A 21,660-nucleotide genomic window follows, 5' to 3' on the forward strand; every position below is an offset into this window, starting at 1 on the left:
TGCCGGGCCGGAATCGTTTCTCGATCCCCATAGGAGGAGCGCGCGCGGGTCGACCTCGGGCGCGGCCGGTTCACGCGCAACTCGGGTCGCGAGGACGGGCGAGAGGGCAGCGAGCGGGGGCGCCGGCCGGCGAGGGAGGAGCTCCAGAGGGGAAGGAGGAGCGTCACGGCTGGACCGCTGGGCGGGAACGCCGTGAGGGCGAGGGGCGCGGGGAGCAGGAGGAGGTCGGCCGCAGCCGCTCCTGACGAGCAGGCGCACGAGCGGTGGACGCTCGAGGTTGCTCGCGGGGCGAGCGTTGACGGCTCGCCCAGGGCGGACCCGGCGATCAGCAGCCGGGACGAGCTCGTCGGTGCGGCGGTCGACCCGCTCCTCCTCCTCCCTTCCGACCTCGGCGCCGCCTTCCTGTCGCTCGCTCCTCCTCCTTTCCCCTCCTTCCTGCCGCACAACTGTTCCTCGTCCAACTCTCGACCCCTTCCGTCATCGCGCCACTCGCCCGTCCACCCATCCGCGCCGACGTACCCCTCCCTCCTCCAACCTCTCGACTTCCCCTCCTCTCGCGCTCGCACCTGCGCCGCGCCCAGTCGAGTCGACGCCGCCATCGAGACGCTCGACAGCGACTGGTCGCCCCTCTTCTCGCCCGAGCACTGCACGACCCTGCACGTCTCCCTCCATGGCGCAGGCGGCGACGCGCTCCCCTCCCCATCTTCCTCGATCTCGGCCACCTCACCTCAGCCACGACGACTCTCGTACGACGTTCCCGACGAGTACGACGCGTGGGAGGCCGCGACGAGGTGCAACATCGGCGACGAGGCGCGCCCGGACGAGACGGGCGCAGGCGGAGCCGGACGAGGCACGAGCGCAGGCGGCAGGACGGCGGCGGCGAGGCGCAGGCTCGAGATGGTGCGGGTACAGCTCGCGGGTCAAGCAGGCTGTGGCAAGAAGTCGGGCGGGCGTGTAGCTTAGCTGCGTCGCAGAGCGTAGTGCCTTTCTTCCTCTCCCGCTCGAGCGCGTTCACGACCTTTGAGAGAGGCGAAAAGCTGCTAGATTGCGAGGGGACTGAAGGGGTGCAAGCGAGAGAGGAAGTAGTGCTACAGAGAGGGCTCGACGAGAGGACAAAGCGCGAGGGGAGAAAGGGAGAGAGGGAAGCCATCTCGTCCGTCCCGCTCGCTCTCAGTCGACATCCTCGATGATGGGTCCCGCCGCGCTCGAGCCCTCCCTCGCCCGCCGTTCCTCCTGCGCCCTTCTCTCGGCCGCCTCCCTCGCCGCCGCCGCCGGGTCGCGCTCGCGCTCGCGCCCCTCCTCGCGCCCCTCCTCGCCCCGACCCTCGACCTCCATGTCGTCCGGGTCCGCCGCATCGCCCTCGCCCTCGCCCTCGCCGTCGTTGCTCCACATCCAGCTCCCAGGCAGGCTCGAGCCGCCGGCGACCTCGGGGATGCGCGCCGTCGCGGGCGAGTGCGGGTTGAGCGAGCTCTGCCGGCCGGGGAGCGGCGGGCGGGTCGGCGCGCTGCTCGCGTTCGGGCCGGGGACGGCGTCGCCTTGCTGCGGCTGCGGCTGCGAATGCGGCTGCGCCTGGTCCTCGCCGTACCCGGGCTGACCTGGCTGCGGCACGAGCGCAAAGCGGCAGGTCGGGCACGTGCCGGACGTCTTGAGCCAGGGCACGATGCAGTCCTCGTGATAGAGGTGCGACGACGGCTTGCACGGGAGCGGGATGGCCGTCTCGTCGAGGGCCCACTCGTCCTGGCAGACGGCGCACGTCGTGATCGAGTCGAGGTCTGCGAGTCGAGGGGGAGGACGAGAGCCCGTCAGTAAGGTGCAGCGACGGCCAAGGCTCGTCCCTCGTCGACGCCGAGGAGCGGACGGGGCGTCGACGAGGGAGTGAGAGAGAAGAGAGAAAGGAGGAAGAGGAAAGGCGAGAACGAGAGACGCACCGAGGAGCTCCTGCGTCACCTTGACCCTCGGCAGCTTGGCGATCATGTCGTCCGGCGCCGGCTGCGGCCCTGCGCGTCCCGCCGCCTGCTCCATCAGGTCGTTGAGGATCTGCTGGAACCCGCCCTCGCCGAGCGCGTAGTCGCCCATGTTGGCCGGGAGCGCGAACCCGCCGGCGCCGTTCGGGGCGCCGCCGCCGAACGCGTTGAGGAGCGCGCCGAGGAAGCCGAGGCCGCCGCCGACGCCGGGACGAGGAGGAGCGGCACCTGGCGCGTCGGCGTTGCCGTCGGCGTCCGGGTGGTTGCGCTCGTGGCCGCCCTCGGCGAACGGGTTGTTGTCGGGGGCGTCGGCGGGATGCGGCGTGGCGGCGCCAAAAGCCTCGCCGAGGAAGCTGCGGGAGAAGGAGGTCAACGAATCGTTCGCGACAGAAAGAGAGAGAGAGAGCAGGGGACGCACGTCGCGAGGTTGCGGATCGGGACCTGGTGAGGTCTGTGAGGAGGAGCGTCATGCTCGCCCGCCTGCTGGTCCCCCTGCCCGTCCTGCTGCGCCGCCCGACCCGCGCCGTCGCCCTGCCCGTTCGCCCCCGCTGCTGGCGCAGGCTCGGGCAAGCCGAACGAGCGGAGCATGGCGAGCGTGAGAGGGTTGAGGCCGCCGAGCGCCTGCGCCGCGGCCGCTGCTCCCGCTGCGCCGCCCGCTCCACCGCCCGCCTGGGCGATGAAGGCGCCGCCGCCGCCTGGGAGCTGGAAGCGGAGGACGCCCGGCCCGCCGCCTGGAGGTGCGGCGAGGAAGAAGGGGAGGGCGGCCGGGTCGGGCCCGTCGGCGTCGTCTGGGTCAAAGTCGCGCGGATCGTCGGCTGCGGTGCCGTCCTCGGGGATCTGGAGGGGGAGGGCGCGAGTCAGTCTGAGGGCGCAGGACCGAGGTCGAGGGGAGCGAGTGGGGCTCAGGGGCTGAGGACGCACCTCCTCGACAAAGTCGCCGCGGCACTCTGGGCAGACGATGCCGTCTGCGTTGGAGGGGAAGCTGTCGCCCTCGTACTGGCACTCGTGGCAGAAGTGGCGCATCGTGGTGGAGCAGAGGGGGGAGGGCTTCGTCTGGTCGCTTCCATCAGCTCCTCGTCTCGCCTCGACGCCAGCTCTGCTCTCGGCCTGCCTGCCTCGAGTCCACCCGCCTGGCTGCTCAGGCTGCTCAGGCACGCTTGCCGACCCACGCCGACCCGGCCCACGAGGGTGGCCACTGTCCCTTCCTCCTCGTCCCGCCTCTCATCAGCTGGGCAGGCTCTCGAGCCATCCGTCACCCGGGGGGACGCAGCGTACCTCGCCGCACCCTTTATAAACCTGCTTCGAGGCTGGCAGACTGCCGCAAGCGATGTGCATGGCTTGCACCTCCCGCCCGTCCTCTCCTCCCTCGTCCCTCCCTCTCCTGCCTCGCGCTCGAATGCTCGCGAGTCACACACTCGCCCGACGTGCTTTTGCTCTGTCCGTCACTTGTGAGTGTCTCTCTCTTCCTTGCCTCGTATCGGCGATCCTTGCGTCACGCCCGCTCACCACTGCCCTCTCCTCCTCACGCAGGCCAGCTTCCTCGCCTCCCGAACCACCACGTCTGCCTGGCCTCGGCCCCGCCCGACACGAGCCTGTACGGAGCGGTCGACGCAGGAGCTGGGACTGCGAGACACTCCTGTCGCGCGTGCATGTCGGTCGACCTCCTGGTGCACAGCCACGTCGCGCTCGTTCCTCGTCTTGTCGCCCTTTGCGTAGCCAAGTTCTGCCTGCCTGTTCTCCAACGCGACCCGTGAGTGCGAGAGCTCCAACGGAGAGTCCAAGCGAGTCCGGAAGCGTGCGCCGGAACTCCTTCGCGAGCGCTCCAGGCCTTGGAGGTTGATCGCACTTGCTCCGACCTCGCACTCGCGGTGCGGCTGCGCACAGCTCTGTGCAGCTAGCTGTGCACCACTGCGCAAGTGCACCTGCGCCCAGCTCGACCGCCCCGGCTCGTCACGCACCTCGGCCGCCGGCTCCCCCTCCTCATCTCGACCGACGCGACTCGCCCCCCTTCACCACCTCGTCCACGCCTCGAGCAGCCTGGCCGACCTGCGCCTGGCCTTCAGCATCCCTCAGCACCCCTCGGTCTCGTCCACCGACTCGCCCCGGCCTGCGACATGGCGTCGTTCCCACCCCCACTCGCCAGCTCGCCTCCCGCACCCTCCCTCCCGCTCATCGTGCTCACCGACGACGAGCTCGCCCACGCCCCGCACGAGGTCCTCGTCTCGCTCGTCGCCCGCCTCCAGGACGAGCACGCGCGCGTCGCCGACAGGGTCGAGCGGCTCGAGCAGGAGGGCAAGGAGGACCGCGACGAGCGGCGCAGGTTGGACAAGGAGCTCGAGGGCACGAGGACGAGGGTCGACGAGCTGCTCGCGGATCAGGCCAGGATGTACGTCTCCCTTTCGCTCTCGGTCCCTGGGCCACCCGTCGAGCTGGACTGACTTGCCCCGCCCCGCGCGCAGGGACGAGGAGCTCGGCGGCCGCATCGAGGTGCTCGACAAGCTGCGCGCGTCGGTGCGCACGCTCGAGCGCGAGAAGCGCGACGCGACCAAGCGCTACCGGGAGCAGGTGCGTCCTCGTTCCTCTTTGACCCACTCGCCTTTCTCTCGCGCACGAGCTCACTCTCGCCCGTGCTCACAGTCCGAGACGTTCGAGTCGGAGCGCCAGGCCTGGTACGACCAAGAGCAGCTCTACAAGTCGCGCCTGTCCAACCTCGCGACGGGCGGCAAGCGGCCCAGTCGCGCCTCGCGCAAGCCCGCTCCAGCCGTCAACGACCGCCTCGACGAGACCGACGCCGAGGCCGACGAGCCGCCCGAGACGCCGCGTGCCGACTTTGTGCCCCTCTCGCGCTCGGCCACGTCGTCGCCATCGCCGTCCGCGTCGTCGACCCGCTCCGACACGGCCTCGACCTCGGCCACGTCCGAGTCGACCTCGTCGCCCTCCTCCGCCGAGCTCGCCCTGCGCGACCAGCTCGACACGCTTACGACGGCGCACTCGTCGCTGTCGTCGACGCTGCACAAGCTCCAGGTCGAGATGGCCGACCTCAAGCGCGTCTACCAGGACGTGCAGGAGCAGAACGAGTCGTATGAGGTCCTCCTCGGCGAGCGCACCTTGTCGGGCGAGGTCCGCACGACGGCTCTCTTCCGCCAGAGCTTCTCGTGGGGCGAGAGCGGCCTCGCTGGCGGCGACGACGGCGACTGGCACCACGGCGGCGGCGGCGGTACGGCGGCGACGGGCGACGTCAAGTACGCGAGCGCGTTCGGGTTCGCCGGCGGGCTCGACCCGGTCGGCGAGGAGGGCGAGCTGCCGCTCAGCAGCGACGAGGAGCTGTCGAGCGACGACGGCGGCGAGCTCGACGACGACGAGGACGAGATTGAGCGCGTCCTGCTCGAAAGCAAGGGCGTCGGCAGCCCGCACTCGGGCGCCGTCGCCGCCGAGCGCGCCGAGCGTCGGCGCTCGCGACACGCGGCCAAGCGTGCGTCGGTCGTCGCCGGCGCAGGAGGAGGAGGGCTCGACCTCGCCGCCGAGCTCGAGGCGGCCGCCGAGCAGACCGAGGTCGACGAGGGCGCCGCCGAGCGTCTGCGCGCCAAGGAGACGCGGCGCGACAAGCGCCAGGAGGAGCGGCGGCGCAAGAAGGCGGCGGCGTCGCAGCAGCAGCGCGACGGCAGCCTCGCCGGGCCCACCGACGTCGAGCTGCACAACGAGGTGCGCCAGCTGCGCGACGCCAACAAGGCGCTCACGCTCTACGTCAGCAAGATCGTCGACCGCGTGTGCTCGCAAGAAGGGTTCGAGAAGGTGCTCGCCGTCGACTACCGCAACACGCCCAAGCCCGCCGACCCGCTCGCCTCGCCCGGGACGCCTGGCCCGCCCTTGCCCGACAAGAAGCCTCGCCCGGTCTCGATCGGCTTCTTCCGCTCGACGGCGCCGACCACGACGACCCCGTCCGCCGCCGTCACCTCCACCCCTGCCCGCCGCACGGACCCCTCGACCCCGCTCTCGACCGCCTCGTTCGTCACGGCGCCCTCGGCCACGCCCGCCTCGCCGACCGTCAACGGCCCGCGCAAGTCTGGCGGCGGCGTCTGGGACTCGGTCGCGTCCGTCTTCTCGCTCGGCCGCTCGACCTCGTCGGCGACCGGTCCGCCCTCGTCGCCCGCCGTCGCGCCGAGCGCCGGCGGCATCAAACCCCTCGTCCTCGCCGACGCGCAGGCGCGCAAGGTTGAGTTCGGCGACGAGTTCGAGGACGACGAGGACCGCCGAGAGCGCGAGCGCATCCGGGCCGAGATGGTCCACCTCGGCTTCGACCCGCCGCCGACCTCGAGGCTCGCGGCGGCCGCTCCTGGCGGTGGCGGCAGCGCACTCGGCGCGAGTTCTCGCACCTCGTCGACGTCGACGTCGCCGCTGCCGTCGCCGTCGCTCGGCGGGCGCTCGCCGGGCGAGAGCTCGATCCGGGAGCACGAGCGGGCCCGAGCGCTCGAGGCGCTCGAGAAGCAGGACGCGGCGCGAGGGACGACGCTCACCGAGCTGCCGCAGCGGAGGATGAGCCTGCTCGGGCAGCAGCAGCGTCGGCAAGGGTCGCGCGCGAGCCTGAGCTCGAGTCCGAGCCCGAGCCCGAGCCTGAGCGGCGACGTGGGCCTTGGGATCGGGCTCGAGGGGGCGCCGGCGGGTCAGGAGGGCACGTCGTCGTCGCCGCCGGTATCGGAAGGAGGAGCGCGCAAGGCGCTCAGGCGGCTCTCGTCGGCGTGGTCGAGCCCGCCGCTCGGTTCTTAGCTTTTTCGTCCTCCTTCTCCTCTCTCTCTCTCTCGTTCGTCACCTCGCATCCTTAGTAGTCATCGCGCGTCGTTATTGCATTGCGTTGGGCAGAGCGCTGGTGCTAAAACAACAAAGAGAGAGACTCAGAGAGAGAGCGAGATTCTACATGGTCGCGAGCGACGCCGCGACAATGGACGAGGTGTCCGAGGGAGGGGGAGCAGGGTTGGTCGAAGGCGGCGGCACTGGCGGATTGGCCACACCTGTAGCGAGGCCGTCAAAGGACGAGGCGGTGTCGGCCTTTGGCGGGTCGGGACGTGGCTGAATCGGCAGGAGCGACTTGAGGTCGAGCCAGGGCGTCGGCGCCTGCGGACGAGCAGGTTTAGCCACCAATCCAGATACATAGAGAGAGAAAGAGAAAGAGAAAGAGAGGCGCACGAGCAGGAGGTAGCCGTCGATGGCCTCGCGGAAGCGCAGCTTGTACTGCTTGGGCGTGATGACGGTCGGGCCGCCGGCTTTCGACGCGCCGCCGAGGAAGGTCGTCTCCTTGACCCAGCTCTCGATGCGCTTGTCCCACGTGTAGGTGCGGATGTAGTCTGCGCGACGAGGAGAGGGGCGGAGTCAGGCAGGGTCCGAGCGCGAGTGAGGGAAGGGAGAGGGGGCGCACCGACGATGCCGACGAGGAGCTCCGACTTGACGGCGTCGACGCCGACGACGAGCGAGTAGTCCATGACGTCTGCAGGAGGTGAGGGTCAGGGCCTTGCGCATCTCGGAGGAGGCGAGAGAGAACGCACTCAGGTCCGAGAGAAACTGGCTGTCGTTGAAGATCGCCTGCTTGATGAACTGCTTCGACTCCTCGCGGACGTAGAACGGGCTCTTGAGCGACACTGTGGGTGCTCGAGCGTGAGTGGACGTTCGTGGGCACCGTGTGTGGCAGGAAGACGCACCCTCGAGCAAGTTCTCGTCGAGGAGGACCGGGTTGTTCTCGTCGGCGCGCCGGTTGCGGGTGGAGCCTTTGAGGTCGAAGATCTGCTTGAGCTGGCGGCCGTAGAAGAGGTTCTCCATGACGAGGAAGTCGACGTTGCGGTACTCCTTGCCGAGGCTGATGCGGTAGATGCCAAAGACCTTGGCGAGGACGGTAGGTTTCTGCCGGTCCGTGCGCGACGAGGGTCAGTACCGCGACAACGAGGAGTACGAGGGGAAGGAGGCGACGCACACCCTGGAAGAGAGCGTCGGCCATGTACTGAAAGTAGGCCGGCGCGAATCGGGCAAAGACCTCCATCTCGGGGCGTGACAGCTGCTTGACGATGAAGCGGTCATCTGTGGGCGAGACGGCGAAGCCGGGTCAGTCCGGGATGCTCCTGCACGTCCATGGGAGCGACAGGGACGCACCGAGGGTCTTCATGAAGTCGACCTTGCTCTTGCCGCCCGCCGCGTCCCATTTGAAGCACCGCGACAGGCTCTCGACAAACTGCTTGTCGCAGCCGCACTGCCGACGCAAGGCCTCGAACTGCTCGACCCAGAAGACGGTGCAGCGTGCCGAAATGTCGCCGAGCTCGACGTCTATGAGAGGGAAAGGCGTGAGTCGAGCGCACGAGGTCCGTGCGAGAGAGCCAAAAGAGGACGCACCGCCGAGCTTGAACGAGCGCTGCGTCGAGGCGCGCAAGATATCCTCGATCGTCTGCGCAACGTCGCTGTCGTGCTGGGTCGCGAACGAGGTGACCTCGCTCGGGTGCTCGTCGCCGGCGCTAGCGACGCCGAGGCCTTCTCGAATCCGAGGCAGGTTGGCGTTCTCGAACGCCTGGTAGTACCGCTTCGAGCTGCGCACGATGTGGAAGAGTCAGTCGTGCTCGTCGAGGGCGTGCGAGGGGGCGAGAGGCGCGCCTCAGAGCGTGCGCGATGAGCGAAGTCGGCTCGTCGTCCCGCAGCACGACCGGGTTGTCGGCGTAGACGTGCTCAGTCGCGAGCCTGCGAGGCCAAGAGTCAGTGGCCATCTAGTCGGGCAGGGAGAGAGAGGAGAGAGCGCGGGACGCACGTCGGGTACGCGAGAGGGGAAAAGTCGCCGTTGCGGTAGTTCCACAGGCTCGAGAACGCGTTGAAGATGGACCGCCGCTCGGCGCCGCTCGACTCGCCCTCCGACATGCGCGGGAACGTGAACGAGTCGGGCATGACGGGCGACGGCGGGACCGAGGGAAAGTCCGAGTCGGACGGCTCGGCGGTCGAGTGCTGCTCGAGGGCGGTCGGCGGCATGAGGAGGCCGCGTCCCGGGTCGGCGCCGCCGCTCGAGCGAGCGAGGGCGTCCGACATGGTCATCGATGCGAGGCCGGTCGGGGCAGAGGTGGACGGGGCGATGGTCGTCGGCTCGGGAAGGCGCAAGTTGGCGCTCTTGGCGGGCGAGGTGCCGTCGGCGGCGAGCTTGGCCTCGTCGTCGCGCTCAGGCGGCTCTTGCTCGTCGTCGAACTCGTCGTCGGCGCCGCCCGACTCGGCGTCGGACCCTGGGCCGTCGTTGTCGTCCTCGTCGTCGTCCGAGTCCTCCTTGATGGCGTCGTTGATGTTTTCGAAGATCTGGACGGTCGGCTGCGACGTGATGATGGGCCGAGCGCGCTTGCGCATGGCCTGCTGCTTCTCGTTCTGGCGGCTGACGTTCTCGAAGTGCCGGCGCATGTTGGACACGTGGCGGCCCGTGCCCGTCGAGACGGCGCGGCGCGTCACCTTGTTGGCCGTCGACGCGGTTGGGCGCGACAGGCCGATGCCGCGCGACGGCTTGAGCGCACCGGCGTCGCTCGACTCGGACAGCTGCGCCGAGGCGCGCGACTTGCCCTTGATGGTCGAGCGCGACGACGACGAGGGCTTGAGCGGCGGGCGCTGCGTCGAGAGCGGCCCGTCGGGTGCGCGCGAGAACGCCGAGCGTGGTCGAGATGCCGTCGGGCTTGTGGCACGACTCGCGCTGCGCGAGGACGGCGCTTGGGAGCTGGCGCGTGACGACGGGCGAGTCGAGGTCGGCGACGTGCTGACGGCGAGACCTGGACCAAGTGCGCGCGCGAGCTCGTCGACGTCGTCCTCCTCGTGGGACGGACTGGACGCGAGCGACTTGGTCGGCTTGCGGGACGGGATGCGAGAAGGTCGAGCGGCGGCGGCCGAGAGCGACGACTCGGCCATGAGGTGCGAGACGCCGACGATGCGCGCATCTGGGTGGGCAAGGTGTCAGGAACAGGCGCACAGGGCTCGGGAACGCGACGAGAGAGTGGAAGAGAGGACGCACAGCTGCTGTCGGTCTCGTGGAACGTGCTCGTCGCCTTGGCCCGAGGTCGGCTCGGCGGCGGCGGCTTCTCGGTCTGCGAGCGGCGCAGGCTCGGTCGCGCCGGCGACGAACCGTGCTTGGCCTTGATCGTCGTGTCGCGCGAGAGCGTGGCGCCGACCGCGCCCGAGTCGTACGCGCTGACGAGCGACGCGACTTGGCCGCCCGGACCTCGCCGCCGCTGCCAGATGGGCGTGTCGAGCTCGCTCTCGGCGGCGCTCGTCTCGTCGACCACGGCGGGCAGTTGACGGCGCTTGATGAACGGCGACGTCGTCCTGGGCACGACCGTCGTCGGCTCGCCGTCGGCGCAGATGGTCGAGTCGCTCTCAAAGTCGCTGCCGAACGACGATCGGCGGAACGAGCTGTTGGTGCGCGAGAGCGGCGGTGGTCGAGGGAGGTTGGCCGTGTCGTCGAGAGGCGAGGGCAGGGTGGCGGCGGTCGAGCTGGCGAGCGCGTCGAGCGAGTTGAGGGACGAACCGGCCGGCGGGTCGATGCAGACCTCGGCGTCGCGCAGGGCCTGCGTCTGGCCCTCCTCGAGGCGCTCGCGGTCGCCGGCAGACGGCGAGTCGGGCGACTTGTCGCCGCTGGTGCTGCTGCCGTCCTCGAGGTGCTCCTCGACCTCGATCGCTGGCGGGAGCGGGCCCGACGCGCCTCGCAACGAGCCGTCGGGCAGGTAGCGCTTGAGCTGGGCGACGCTCGCGCGCCGCATGTCCTGCATGTCGAACGGCGTGATGCGCTTGACGAAGTTGGCCCAGTCGGCGTCGAACGCGTGGCTCTTCTCCTGGAGCGCGCGCCGGACGGCCGTCATCTCGGTGCCGTTCGAGTCGTGCGCGTGCTCGTACGCCGAGCGCAGGAGGCGCGCGATCGCCTTGCGGTCGGCCTCGCACCGGGCGGAAAAGTCGCCGAGCGCCGCCTTGCACTCGTCGAGCCGCTCGACCGGGATGCAGTCGTACTTGAACGCGGCGACGCGGGCCTGGACCGACGCAAAAAAGGCCTCGCTGCGGCGCAGGACCTGCTGGTACTCGGCGTTGCGCAGCTCGAGTTGGCGGTCGGGGCGGACCTTGACGTTGCGCGGCGGGGCGACGACGTCGCGCAGGTCGACCTTGTCGATCCGGATCGCGACGCGGATCCCGCCGTAGTGCCAGTGGCGCACGTGCTCGAGCTGGCCGTCGTGGCCGCACGCGTCGTCGGCGCACGCGAGGCGCTGCGACGGGTAGAACAACAGCTCGAGGAACTTGCCGAAGCTGAGGCGGACCGTCTCGGTCGCGGCGCGCACGAGCCGCCCGCCGCAGCGACAGCCGACGTGGCGGCACTCGGTGCTCATGCCGACGGCGCCACGCAGGACGTCGTTGTTCCACGGCTCCCACGAGACGTGCAGGACGTGGCCGTCGTGGACAAAGATGCGGCGGTGGTTGCGCAGCGACTCGTGGCACGACGGGCTCGGGCACGGCTCGCCCGAGCGCAGTGCGGCGTCGGCAAACTTGAGGTACTGGCCGATGGTCGTGTCGCCCTCGCCGTAGAACGCGATCGAGTGGACCTCGGGCGGGCGGCACAGGCGGACGGGCTCGCCTCGAGGCGACACCTGGACGAGCGACTCGAGGACGAACAGCTGCTGGAAGTCGTGCGGGTCGAAGCTGTCCTCGTGCGCGCGATGGTACGCCTCCCAGGCGGCGAGGTGCAGGGCGTGCTCCTCCTCGGCGTCGGCGAACTGGCTCTGCCGGGCGAGCTCCTCGGGCTGCTGCAGGACGGCGAGCTCGGCGTGGTGTGGCTGGTGCGGCGACGTGTCGCGGCCGGCGTCGCGGAGCGGGACGCCGCCGAGGAACGAGCCGAGCGAGCTCAGGCTGTCGTACGACAGGGGCGCCTCGCCGCCGCCGCCGCCGAGCATGTCGAGCGCCGCGCTGCTCGAGCTCGCCGAGATGGACGACATGGACGAGCCGTTTGCGAAGCTGCTCGTGCCGCCGCTGCCGCCACCGATCGTCGACGCCGTCGCCGCCGCCTGCTCCTCCTCGACCAGGATGCGCATCGTCTCCTCCTTGTCGCGCATCTCGCGCATCTCGCGCACGCGGCGGTCCTCGGCCGCCATGCGGGCGAGCGGGTACGGCGGCGGGTAGTGCACGAGGGGCGAGCCCGACAGGGCCGCCGTCTGGTACGGCGCGAGCGTCGCCGAGATGCGCGCCGTCGTGGTCGCGGCCGAGGAGGGACGTGCGGCGAGAGGCGGCGGCGGTGGCGGCAGCGTCTCGGTCGTGTCGTCGTCGGTGTCGACTGGGGCGACTGGGGCGAGGTCGCTGACAGGTTGGCGGGGCGACGGGGCAGGCGGCGAGGCCGAGGTCGGCGACGAGGACGGGATCGGCGGCAGGACCTCGATGCGCTGGTCGTGGAGGAGGTAGCCCTCGAGCTTGGCGTTGTAGACGACGAGGACGAGCATGTTGACGATGCGCTTGACCTTGGCGAGGTCGTCCATCGACGCGCCGCGCAGGAGGAGCGTGCACCCGGTCTGGCGGTCGCTGCCCGTGCTGCCCTCGAACCGGAGGAGCGTCTTGCGCCCGCCCGGGATGAGCGGGTGCACGAACGTCTGGACGCGGAACCGCGCACAGCGCCCGACCTTGCTGTCGAGGAGCGCGTGCGGGCTCGGGACGACCTCGGCGCCGAACGAGCGCGCGACGGCGTCGAGCGCGACGCGCTTGACGTGGCGGGCGACGGCGACGTCGCGCAGGTCGCGCAGGAGCTCGAGCGCCCTCGACGACACGTTGCGCTCGACGAGGATGATTTGCGGAAAGTGGTTCTGGATGCGGGCGACGACGTTCTGCAGGTGCTCCTTCTCCTGGCGCAGGACCGTGTCGAGGTCGAGGTACTTGCCGTCGGCGCGCAAAAAGTCGAGCGGGAACGACAGGAGCATGACCTTGGGGTTGTGCAGCTCGCGCGCCATCTTCTTGTGCATGACGTTCTTGGTGAACACGACGCCGTTGACGAACTCGCTGTCGCGCGGTCGACCGCCGGGGACGCGCTTGACGCGCACGTGCGCGTGGACGTCGAGCGGGCCGCCGCTCGCGACGTCGGCCTCGTCGAGCGTCGCGAGGCGGTCGGCGACGTCGAACAGGAGGCGCTCGAGCTCGGGTTCCCACGCGGCGGCGTGCGGCACCTGCTCGCGCGCGAGGCTCTGCGCGATCATGCGCCGGATGTGGGCGAGCGCGGCAGGGGAGAGCGGGATGTCGACGGCCTCGGCGGCGCGGAACGCGTCGGCGTGGTAGACGTCCGGGTCGATGCCGCCGCCGAGGAAGGCGTCGCCGAACGACTCGTCGGGGAGGCGAGGGACGAGGTGGCCGCTCACGCGCGATACCGAGCGGTCGAGGCGAGGGAGGAAGGGCGAGTCGGGTGGGAACGTCGTCGAGCCGGGGCGGGACGAGTCGATGCGGATGTGCGGCGACGGGTGCGACTGGAGGTGCGCGTGGGCGCCGTCGAGGTCGCCGAACCCTCCACCGCGCCCATCGAGGTCGAGCCCGAGCCCCTGCTGCTGCGTCGGCGGCCGCAGGAGCAGCGCCGAGCCGTTCTTGCCCTCGTCGTCGTCCGACCCGTCCGCCTCGTCGGCCGTCTCGTGCTCCTCGTCGCCGAGCTCGCGCCGGAAGGGCGCCGCAGCCGACAACGCCGGGCTGTGCAGCCCTGCGCCCGACGGGTCGACCGGCCCTCGCTCGCCCTCGGCTGCGACGGCCGGCAACGCCTCGGCGCCGTCTCCTGCGGACCCTGCGCCGCCCATCGCCTCGCCGCCGCCCGCTCCAGCCGCCTGCGCCGCCTGCTGCTGTTGCTGCTGCTGCTGCTGTTCGAGCTGCTTGTGCGCGATCGAGCTCTTGGGGCTCCTCGGCGGCTCGACCTCGCGCTCGCCCTCCTCAAAGATCGGGCTCCGCATGCGGCCCGACGACGCGCGCGACAGGCGCCCGTCGTTGTCGTCGTCGTCGTCGATGTCGGGCAGCGAGCTCGTCGACAGGCGCGAGTGGTGCCGGTGGTAGTACGGCGCGGCGGCGGCGGAGCCGAGTGCGGACGACGACGACGGGCGGTACAGCGCTCGGGCCTGCGCGAGGGCGTGCTCGTCGCGCGCGAGGACCTGCGACTGGGACGAGTGGGCGCGGTACCGGTACGCCGAGGCCGAGTCGTCGAACGCGCGCGAGGACGAGGCCGACGACGACTCGTGCTTGAGGGCGGTCGGGCGGCAGCCGTCGCAGACGCGCACGCGCTCGAGGTGGCCGAGGCGGGGCAGGATGTGCGACGCGCAGTTGATGCAGAAGATCTGGCCGCAGATGCGGCCTGGATGGGCGGGCGAGGAGGGGAAACGAGGGAAGGGGTGCGAGCGTCAGTCGACGCGCTGTGGAAAAAGGACGAGGAGGACGACGCACAGTGGTGCTTGCGGCGAAAGGTCGTGAACGTCGACTGGCACTGGAAGCACTCCCTCGCCGACTCGTCCTTGATCCAGTACGTCTTGGACAGGCCCTGCGTGCGAGCGTGCGCGTGAGCCAACCTCGTCCTCGATCGTGCGTGAGAGAGAGAGAGAAGGAAAAAGGGGGCGCACCTCGCCGCGCAACCGCCGCATGAGCTCGTACGCCGTCGGGCTCGAGCGATACCCTCCTCCCGTCCCAGCGCTCATGACGGACCGCGCATCGTCCTCGTCATCCGAGCCGCCCGCCGCTCCTCCTCCCGCTGCTCCCGCGCCGCCGGCCGTGCTGCGCCCGCGCTTGAAGCCCGGGAACGACGCGCCGAGGTTCGGTATCGAGAGACGGCGCTTGCGCACGTCGCCGCCGGCGCTGCTCGACGCTCCTCCTCCTCCTCCTCCGCCGGCGCTCGACGCGGCGAGGAACGGCGGGCCCGGCGCGTCCGAGCCGCTCGCCCAGCCGCCGCCGTTCCCGCCCGCCGCAAAGTAGCCCTCGCTGAGCGTCGGCGAGTCGACCTCGCCCGGCGCTCCCCCACCGGGCGCCGACCCGACCCCGCCGCCGCCGCCCCCGATGGACGACGACGCGCCGACGCTCGAGCTCAGGATCCCGCTCGTCTCTGCCTGCTGCAGGCTGACGCGCACCGACGGCCTCGGTGCGCCCGAGAGGCGCAAGGGGCGCACGAAGCGCTCGTTGGGCGCGCCCGAGGGGTGCGGCGCGTGGTCGGCGTGCGGGTGGGAGCGCGTGCGGGACGGCGACGAGGAGGGCGAGGGATGGGGCGGGCGCGAGTGGTTGCGCGAGGGCGGGTGCGGGTTGCGGCTGGGCGAGGAGGAGGATGGGCCGGGCGAGGGGGACGAGGCGGCGGGGTCGCGAGAGCGAGAGCGCGAGACGGCGCGGCTCGTCGGGGTGGCGCCTCCTGGTGGTGCTGGTGGCGTGGGTGCGGCGGTGGCGGTGCTTGCTCCTGCGCCGAGAGCCGACTCGAGGGCCTGGCGCGCGGTCGGGTACCGCTGGGCGTCGGCGGCGGCGGCGGCGGCGGGGCCCTGCTGCGGCTCTTGCGGGGCAGGGGACGCTGCGGCATCGTGCGCTGGTGCGGCATTGGTCGCGCCCGTGCCCGCACCGGCGAGGAAGCGCCTGAGGCGGGCGAACGGCGAGGGGTCGGTCGCTGACGAGGCGGGGAGCGAGGGCGAGTCGGGCGGCGGCGCGAGAGGGAACGACTCGTACGAGGCGGTCGTCGTCATCTTCGAGGGCGGCTCAGGGCATCGCCACGCTGCTGCGAGGCGAGCGACAGCGGCGAGCGGACGAGCGTGTTGGAGGAAGAGGCGCTCGAGGATCCGAGAGTGGGGGGGAACACGCTCGCGCTCTCTCTGTGCGGCTTGGAGTCGACGTACGCGCGTATCGATACAGGCAGGCAGGACAGAGTACAACAGGCGCAGCCGGCGGCGCAAACGAGACCCTCGAGTCGACCCTCGTCCCCTCCTCGCGCTCCTCCTCGAGATTCTCGCCCGCTCAGTCGTCGTTCTCGCGCGACGTAGCGCTGATCCCACGCCCCTCGAGGTCCTCGGCGATGTCGTCCGGCAGCTGGCCCGTCACGCTGTGGACGGCGAGAGTGTCAACGACGCAGTCCTCGCGCGAGGGAGACGAGGGGAGCGGGAGAAGGACGGACCGGACGGCGTAGACGCCCGGCACGTGCTTGTCTGCGGGTACGAGAGGGGTGTCGGTCAGTCGAGAGGCTCAAACAGGGGCCTGGCGGGCCGACGACAGGTGCGAGGTGGGGGTCGAGGAGGGGAGGAGAGCGAGGCGAACCGTTGCGCTGCCATTTTGCCTGCGGGGGTGGGGGGGGAGAGGGCAGGGTCAGTTGTCGGGCACCCAAAATGGACGGACAGAGGCACGAGGAGGGAGAGAGAGAGGTGGACGCACGACCCAGCTCTCGTCCGGGTTGATCATGGCGATGACGCCGTCAAACTGAGCCGTGGTGCACGTCATGACGCGGTCCTGGTCGCCTTTCATCTGTGGCAGTGTGGCCCTGGTCAGTCGGTGTGGCTGTGTCGACGAGAGAGGGGGGGGCGAGGGAGGGAGACGAACCTCGAGCTTGTCCTCGCAGTTTGGGCACCCTTGCTTGCGGAACTCGGCGGGCGAAGCGACAAAGCTGCACAAGAGGCAGGCGCGCAGCTTCTTTGTGCTCGACATGGTGGTCAGGTGCGAGAGGGAGAGCAAGGTCCGGGTCAACAGAGGACGAGGAGGAAGGCCGCGTCTCGCTCTCGCTGTCCTCGCCTCGCCGACCTGCGAGCTTGCTGCACCGTGGAACCAGCTACCCGGTGCACACCCGCACCCGCCGTCGCATGCCGCGCAAATCGCCCTCGTCCGCCTCGGACCTCTCATCGCCCCGACCGTCCGCGTCCCCACCACCAAAGCCACGCACCACCCGCAGATCGACCGCGTCCCGTTCCACCTCGGCACAGCCACCGACTCGCCAGGACTCGGCACCGCCCACCGCCCTCAGGAGAGGGAGGAGCCGTGGGCCCTCCCATCCCCCGCCGCCGCCGCCCCCGCCGCCCGAACCCTCGTCCTCCACCACCCGCTCGAGGTCCACCAGGAGCGCCAGTGCCAAGGGCAAGGCCAAGGCCGTCGACCCGCGCGAGGACGACCGCGGCGGCGACGACGGCGGCCCCGCATCCCGGCGAGCCCGCTCTCGAGACGGCGACGGCGACCAGCCCATGACCAAGGTCAAGGCCGAGCCGCGCGACGACGACGACGACAACGACTCGCTCTTTGGCGGCAGCGCCAACGGCGACGACTCGTCCCTCACGCCCGCGTCCGCCTCGAGCGACCCTCCCGCACCCGCCGCATCCACCTCCGACAACCCTCCTCCTCCCTCTTCCCCTCCTCGTCCTCATCCTCGAGCCGGCTCGCCCTCGAACGCCGGCGACACTGCCCCAGAAGCCGCCCAGCTGAGCGACATCCCCGAGGCCGACTCGACTGACGGCGACGGCGACGGCGCCCCGGCGTCGGCATCGGCGCCTGAGCGCGCAGAGCCGCAGGACGAGAGCACGGTCGTCGAGCGAGCACCAGAGGGGGACGAAGCTGGGGCGGCTGCGGTGGCCGACGGGCCGAGCGCGGCGGGTGAGGGCGAGCCGGGAGAGGCGGATCGTGCGCCCGAGGAGGGCACGGCGGTAGTCGAGGACACGACGATGGGCGAGGAGAAGCGGGACGAGAAGCGAGAGGGGACGAGCGAGAAGGACGGACCGGGCAGAGCGGTCGAGCAGGAGAAGAAGCAGGAGGACGGCGAGGGCGATGAGTTGATGAAGGACCGCGAGGAGGCCGGCGCACCGTCGCCCGCCGCCAAATCGCCCTCGCCGTCTGCGCCGACGACGACGATCGAGACGCCCGCCGAGCCGCCTGCCGCCGACGGCAGTGCGCCCAAGAGCCCGCCGTCCACCTCGACCTCAACCGCACCCGCTCCCGCTCCGACAGCTCCCTCCCCTACGCCGCCCACCGCTCTCGCCCAAGCCGTCCTCGCCTCGGCCGACGCAGCCCCACCCGCCGCGCCCAGCACCTCTCTCACCTCGCCCTCGCTCCCCTCCTCCACCTCGACCGCGCCCAAACGCTCGCCGCCCGTCCTCCCGCCCGGCGGCATCCCCATGCCCGCCGGGCTCCAGACCATGACGCCGCACGACGTCCGGCGCCGGTTCAACGGCCACAAGGTGTCGTGCGTCCAGGCGCTCAACGCCGAGCTGATCCGGTGCGCCGACGAGGTGCTCAAGGAGCGGCCCGTCAACCAGATCGAGTACGGCCCGTGCGTCCCTCGCGTTTCTCTTCCCTTTCGCGTCGTCTCTTCGTGCGGCGCACGTCGAGTCGAGCTGATGTTCTTGCCGTGGACGGCACAGGATCATGCTGCGGCTGCAGTCGAACGTCACCTACCTCAACTCGATGGCCGAGATTGCGCTCAACAAGGACGGCAGCGTGCGTCCCTATTTTCTCCTCATCCTCAATTCCCCTTTTGAGCGTAACCTGACGCGCTCCATCGCCCATTACGCAGAAGCGCCTCGTCGTCCCTGCTCCGCCCATCCTCGACGCGCCCGAGACGCCCATCTTCGGCCCGCGGTTCCTGTCGGCGTACAAGTCGCTCAAGAGCTACTTCATCGCGGCCGACAAGTACGAGCAGCAGTACAAGCGCGGCCTGACGCTCGTTGCGACGGCGGCGACCCCGGCGAGACCGACGGCGGCACCTGCTGCGGCGCATGCCCCGGCCGGCGCACACCCGCAGCCGCAGCAGCAGCAGCCGACGACGACGACGACCTCGGCGCCGCTCGAGGCCGTCAACGGCGCGCCCAAGCGCTCGCGCTCGTCCGACGAGCTCGCGAGCCCGGACGCCAAGCGCCGCCAGGTCTCGGGCTCGGTCGCTCCTGGTCCCGGCGGCGCTGTCGAGCTCGCGACCGTGCCCGAGTCGGCCGACGAGGACGTCGTCGAGGTCGTGCCCGCGACGCCGGCGCCGCCCGGCATGGCGAGGCCGCCGCAGCTGCAGCAGGTCATGCTCGGGCAGCAGCCGCAGCCACCGCCGCTCCAGCCGCACCAGCAGCAGTCCGAGGCGGCGAGCCGGTTCAACGCGCCGCCACCGCTCCAGCAGACGATGCTCGGCGTCGACCCGCACCAGCAGGGCGGCGCGTCGCCTGCCCTGAGCGCGAGCTCGGCCGTCCCGCCCGCTCGCCGCAGCGCGACGCCGTCGCAGCAGCAGCAGCACCTCGCTCAACAGCAGCAGCAGCAGCAGCAGCAGCAGCAGCTGTACGCGACGGCGCCGCCGCCGCGCCCGCCGAGCGCCCAGCGCACCATGTACGGCTCGGCGATCCCGCCGCACTTGCAGGGCGGCGCGCCGCCTCCCTCGCCCGGCGCTGCCCCCTCGCCGAGCGCGCCCTCGCCGACGACGGCGTCGTCGTTCGCGCAGCAGCAGCAGCAGGGCCAGGGCCAGGGTGGGGCGTTCGGCGCGCCGCAGGGCCCGGGCATGACGCAGCAGCAGCAGGCCATGATGCTCCGTCAACAGCAGATGCAGCAGCAGCAGCAGATGCAGGCGAGCATGGTGGCCGCTGCGGCGGCGGCGCAGGCGAGCGCTCAAGCCCCGGCCCAAGGCGGCATGGTCGCCTCGTCGTCGTCGCCTCGGCCCGGCTCGGCCGCCGGCAGCGCGACGGGCAGCACGTCGAGCACGACGCCGGACAACCGCCCGCTCGCCGAGCAGTACCAGTCGGTGCAGGCGCTCATCTCGGCGCCCACGTTCCGCCAGCTCCCGCCCGCGCTCCAGACGCAGCTCCAGAGCCAGGCCCAGAGCCTCCTGTACCAGCTCCAGGCGCAGGCGCACGCCGCCATGGGCGGCGCGAGGACAGCATCGGCGTCGGCGCCCGCTCCAGGGCCGAGCCCGGCCCAGCAGGCCCAAGCGCACGCCCTCGCGCAGGCCCAAGCGCAGCGCACGATGAGCCCGGCGCCGAGCCACGCCCACGCGCCGAGCCCGCGCGCGCGCGTCCCGAGCTCGAGCTATTCGCAGAGCCCGCAGGTCGCGCACGCCCAGGTCAACCGGCAGGCGAGCGTCGGCGCGCCAGGCCCGGGTCCGGGCGCGCCGGGCTCGCAGTACGCGACGAGCTACGCCGGCAGCCATGCCGGGAGCCCGCCTGCGTCGGCGAGCGGCGCGCCGGGCTCGATGCAGCGCCCGACGAGCGCGCTGGGCGGAGCCGGCGGCGGTCCGAGCGAGCGAGGCGACGGCGGCGGCGGCGGCGGCGGGTCGGCGTCGTTCTTCCGCGAGCAGCTGCAGGCGCAGCAGCAGCAGGCGATGCGCGCCGGCACGCCGCAGCAGCAGCACATGCAGCAGATGCAGCAGATGCGCGCGAGCTATGCCCAGCAGTACGCCTCGTCCGCCCAGCAGCAGCAGCAGCCGCCGCACCAGCGCGTCGCGTCCGGCGGCATGCATCATGGGTCGCAGGCCGGCTCGCCGGCACCGTACGGCCAGCAGCAGCAGCAGCAGCACTCGTCGCCGGCGCCGTACGGCAACTCGGCTCCGTCACCCGCCCAGTACCAGCAGTACGCCGCCGCGCACGCCCAAGCCCAGGCCCAGGCCCAGGCTCAAGCTCAAGCGCAGGCGCAGCTCCATAGGCAGGCGCAGGCGCAGGCTCAGTCGACGCCGGGCATGCAACACCGCCAGCCGCCCGGCGCGGGCATGTACGCGTCGCTCGGCTCGCCGCAGACGGGTGCGCCCTCGCCCGCGCAGTCGGTCCAGGGCGGTACGCCGACGCCTCAGCAGCGCATGCAGCAGCAGCAGTACCTGGGCATGCAGTCAGGCCCGACGGCGCAGCACCTTGTGCGTCCCCGCCTCTCTCTCTCTCTTTCCGGTCCCTTTCTCTCTCTCTCGCATGCCGAGACTGACGCTGCCTTGCCCAGCTCCAGATGCAGCAACAGCAGCAGCAGCAGTACAACTCGCAGTACTCGCACGCGCCGTCGCCCGCGCCGAGTTCAGCGCCGTCGCCGTACACCGCTCAGCAGTACCAGGCCGCCACGCCTTCGTACTCGCAGGCGATGCGGCCTCCTCCTCCCTCGCAGAACGCCGCACCACCACCACCTCCTCAACAGCCACCGCCGGCGTCCGCTCCTCCTTCGTCGTCGGCCTTCTCAAACCAAAACCTCGGTCGCGACGGCTCGCCCTTCCTCGCGGGTTCGCTCCCCTCGTCGACCCTCTCTGGGCCCACCTCGTTCAATACTGGCGCCTCGGCGTCCTGGATCGACGTCGGTACGCCCTCGCTCGGCGTCTCGATCGACGACTCGTCCGACCCCTGGGGAGAAGGGTTCGGCTCGAGCGGCGGCGGCGGCACGGAGCCGGCCAAGAGCGGCGCAGGGGCGGTCGACACGTCGGCCGACGACGACTGGGAGGTGTGGCTGGCCTGAGGTCGTCGAGCGCTCCTCGTCGACGCTCGGACCTCGTCTTTTACCCCCTCTCCTCTCCCTTCACCTCTCTCTCTCTCGTTCGCCCTCGACCTTTTTGCTCCTCGAGCCTCCCGCACTCTCTTAATTCGTCACCCTCGCCGTGCCCCCTCTTATACCCGCCTCTCGTAGTCCCTCCCTCGTCGTGCCCCTCGTCCGTCTTCTTCGCCCTTTCGCCCGTCTCTCGATCCCTTGACTTCACCCCCTTGCTCGCTCTCGTCGCAGTTCATCCTGCAACAGATCGCAATGCCGATCTCGCTTGCCCGGGCCGCTGTCGAGAGACGAG

The 21,660-nt window shown here is 71.1% G+C and overlaps 5 protein-coding genes across 5 annotated transcripts; 2 read left to right on the forward strand and 3 right to left on the reverse strand.

Annotated features, from left to right (window-relative positions):
* Window positions 1–1,022: 1,022 nt before the first annotated feature.
* RHOBADRAFT_51371 (uncharacterized protein) lies at window positions 1,023–2,987 on the reverse strand (the record flags this gene model as incomplete). Its single annotated transcript, XM_018415804.1, has 4 exons — window positions 1,023–1,772; window positions 1,929–2,317; window positions 2,383–2,801; window positions 2,886–2,987. The coding sequence occupies 4 exons, from the start codon at window positions 2,985–2,987 to the stop codon at window positions 1,171–1,173; spliced, it is 1,512 nt and encodes a 503-aa protein (XP_018273575.1). The 3' UTR covers window positions 1,023–1,170.
* Window positions 2,988–4,078: 1,091 nt separating this feature from the next.
* RHOBADRAFT_51372 (uncharacterized protein) lies at window positions 4,079–6,833 on the forward strand (the record flags this gene model as incomplete). Its single annotated transcript, XM_018415805.1, has 3 exons — window positions 4,079–4,350; window positions 4,424–4,529; window positions 4,602–6,833. 3 exons carry the CDS (start codon window positions 4,079–4,081, stop codon window positions 6,726–6,728), a joined length of 2,505 nt encoding a protein of 834 aa, XP_018273576.1. The 3' UTR covers window positions 6,729–6,833.
* Window positions 6,834–7,145: 312 nt separating this feature from the next.
* RHOBADRAFT_64504 (uncharacterized protein) lies at window positions 7,146–8,526 on the reverse strand (the record flags this gene model as incomplete). The annotated part of the gene is made up of 6 exons (XM_018418497.1): window positions 7,146–7,303; window positions 7,375–7,443; window positions 7,502–7,594; window positions 7,655–7,853; window positions 7,924–8,027; window positions 8,100–8,526. Coding segments are annotated over 6 exons (1,050 nt in total), but the record flags the coding sequence as incomplete, so codon positions are not given.
* A 7,269-nt stretch (window positions 8,527–15,795) lies between these two features.
* On the reverse strand, window positions 15,796–16,607 carry RHOBADRAFT_33687 (uncharacterized protein; the record flags this gene model as incomplete). Its single annotated transcript, XM_018413131.1, has 5 exons — window positions 15,796–16,011; window positions 16,084–16,114; window positions 16,224–16,242; window positions 16,338–16,427; window positions 16,503–16,607. The coding sequence occupies 5 exons, from the start codon at window positions 16,605–16,607 to the stop codon at window positions 15,927–15,929; spliced, it is 330 nt and encodes a 109-aa protein (XP_018273578.1). The 3' UTR covers window positions 15,796–15,926.
* Window positions 16,608–16,747: 140 nt separating this feature from the next.
* Window positions 16,748–21,338, forward strand: RHOBADRAFT_51375 (uncharacterized protein; the record flags this gene model as incomplete). Its single annotated transcript, XM_018415806.1, has 4 exons — window positions 16,748–18,213; window positions 18,305–18,380; window positions 18,457–20,757; window positions 20,844–21,338. The coding sequence occupies exons 1-4, from the start codon at window positions 16,760–16,762 to the stop codon at window positions 21,336–21,338; spliced, it is 4,326 nt and encodes a 1,441-aa protein (XP_018273579.1). The 5' UTR covers window positions 16,748–16,759.
* Between the last annotated feature and the right edge of the window lie 322 nt (window positions 21,339–21,660).

This window comes from Rhodotorula graminis (genome assembly GCF_001329695.1).
Source record: "Rhodotorula graminis WP1 unplaced genomic scaffold RHOBAscaffold_2, whole genome shotgun sequence".
Taxonomy (NCBI): domain Eukaryota; kingdom Fungi; phylum Basidiomycota; class Microbotryomycetes; order Sporidiobolales; family Sporidiobolaceae; genus Rhodotorula; species Rhodotorula graminis.